Source organism: Limulus polyphemus, unplaced genomic scaffold, assembly GCF_000517525.1.
Source record: "Limulus polyphemus unplaced genomic scaffold, Limulus_polyphemus-2.1.2 Scaffold6757, whole genome shotgun sequence".
NCBI classification, from domain to species: domain Eukaryota; kingdom Metazoa; phylum Arthropoda; class Merostomata; order Xiphosura; family Limulidae; genus Limulus; species Limulus polyphemus.
In genome coordinates this window covers 33,334-35,900 of record NW_013672367.1, presented here as the reverse complement: position 1 = coordinate 35,900, position 2,567 = coordinate 33,334, and the positions used below count along the sequence as shown (strand labels likewise).

Genomic DNA, 2,567 nt, shown 5'->3' with positions numbered 1-2,567 from the left:
ATTTAAGAAAGGACTTGTGTCGCTAAAGTTTAGTTGGAACGAATTTACGGAAAATTAATTAACGAACGGAGACGTAACAATATGTTGGGACAATCACAGGTCTCCCTACTACTGCTAAATGTAAAAGTTTAAAGACAGAAACCTCAACTCTCTGAATGTTTTAATCTTGTACGTACGTTGTTTTCAATGATTATTTCTATTATTTTCTGTTTTAAGAACATAAAATGGGCAATATCTTATAAATTATTAATTTCGAAGATAGACAGGTAAAAAGTGTGAAGATAAGGCCCTAGATCTTAAAGTATAGTAAATATTTGCATGAAGATGAACACAAGCTTACAATTGATTCGCCATATGTTAGTCCTAAAGCGTGTGTCACGTTCTTATGTAAAACAGAATGTTATCAATTCCCAGCAGAACAGCTGTTAGAAACAAAAGTGTCGCCGGACTTCCGATTTCGTAGTTGTAGTTTTGTGCATGAGATATGAAATGAGTGGACTGAAACTGAAAACTTTTCCGTGGTTGACTTACTATTATGTGAATTTCATACTTTTTCTATATTCTAGCTATTTCATTTATAGAATAAATAATAATATCTTTAGCCTTGACTATTTGAATTTCGAATTCCTTATATTAATAATACTATTATCAATATTTGTTATTGGACTTATAAACTACAGAGGCTGTTCTTATACTTGACAAATTCCCGAGAAAGTGTTGACATACTTTGAATATATTATTCAAGATGATTTTTAATAAACAGATACTTGTTCTCGAAATAACGTTTGAAGTTCTGAACTTATGCTGAAATAATGAAAGGCAGCTTGACAATTTCAAATACGACTGATGACATAACATTCGTTAGGTGGCGTAACCATATAAGCATAACAGCATGGCATCATTTTTGAAGGCTGTGAGAAAGAGTCCTGCAAATTTATTTGGAAGATCAAAGCATAAGAGTACGTATTTCCAGTTACATAAATTTTGTTTTATTTTTTTTATATATTTCGTGGCTTAATCAGCCTACTAATATGCTGTAAAATTGTTGGTTAGTTGTTGTTTTTTGAAGAATGTGTAACGTAAGGTATGAATTTAGGGTGGAGGCTCGTACTAGTTCTACTACAAGTAACATCGTTGGCGAAAAGAGAAGTGACTGACCGCTAACACTGAGCAACAAGATTCACGCCACATTGCGCGACTTCATGGACTAGGTCTTTATTTTTAACATTTTACTAAATAGTAATAAATTTGACATTTTATAAGAAAGCTGGTGAAGTCTTTGTAAAATATTTCTTTGGAGCATTAGAACCTACATTTATTAAAAAATAAATAAAATTGAAGACATTGAAACTTCTGTGATGAGGTTGTAAATTTTTGTAATTTAACTCGTGATCGTGATTGAGCAGCTCCAAAGGATTGAAATCTTAATATTTTATATTATAGTGGTAATCCCATTTTATGTCCCTTTAGCTATTTTTACTAGCTCTTAACAACTTCAGCTACTATAACTGTGCAGTTACACATATTTTCACTTTATGATATAAATTTCCCCTCCCCATGTTATCATTAGACATATAATTTTCACTTTATGATAATAATAAAAACATGAAATTAACATTGGATACATTTTCACTGTATGATATAGTTATATCCCTGTATTACCATTAGATGTAACATTACACCTAGAAATAAGTGTTGTTCACCTTCAGCTACCTGCATCTGACAACAGTTATTGTTCATAAGTTATATGACAGTTGTTTACTCTAGGTATTATAGTTCTGTTTATAATGACATTACTGCTGGGTAATGAGCTGAACTTGTACTCAAACTTAGCGCCTTTACTTTTAATGGTAACTACAAACAGATATCTGGAGTCATTATGGGTACTAATATTGGCCCCACCTATACCAACCTCTTTGTTTAACAAAATTTTATATTTAATCAATACAATGGATGGTACCCCATGATGTATTGTTGCAACATTGACAACATCCTAGGGATTGCATCCATGCCTAAATCTAATTTGGAAACTTTTCTACACTTTGCTTCCTCTTTCCACCCCTCTTAAGAATTTACTTGGAAAATATCCGACACAACACTCCCCTTTCTCGACATTAACATATACGTACAAGACGACCATCTGACCACTAGCATACGTTACAAAGAAACATGTTTGCACACGTACTTACAGTAACATATACATACAAGACAACCATCTGACCACTAGCAAACATTACAAAGAAACACATTCACACACGTACTTACATTAATATTTACATAGAAGATGACCATCTGACCACTAGTATATATTACAAAGAAACACATTCACACACATACTTACATTAACATTTACATAGAAGATGACCATCTGACCACTAGTATATATTACAAAGAAACAGATTCACACACGTACTTACATTAACATATACTACAAGATGACCATCAGACCACTAGTATATATTACAAAGAAACAGATTCACACACGTACTTACATTAACATATACGTACAAGACAACCAACTAGCAAGCATTACAAAGAAACACGTTCGCACACGTACTTACATTAAC

At 32.4% G+C, this 2,567-nt stretch overlaps 1 protein-coding gene across 1 annotated transcript in view; it reads left to right on the top strand.

The window, feature by feature from the left end:
• Positions 1-853: 853 nt before the first annotated feature.
• LOC106474048 (low density lipoprotein receptor adapter protein 1-A-like) overlaps positions 854-2,567 on the top strand; it is a 34,121-nt gene continuing 32,407 nt past the window's right edge. Inside the window, exon 1 of the mRNA XM_013934733.2 lies at positions 854-959. Within this exon, the coding sequence (XP_013790187.1) occupies positions 893-959 (67 nt within the window). The 5' untranslated portion in view covers positions 854-892. The remainder of the gene's footprint in view (positions 960-2,567) is intronic.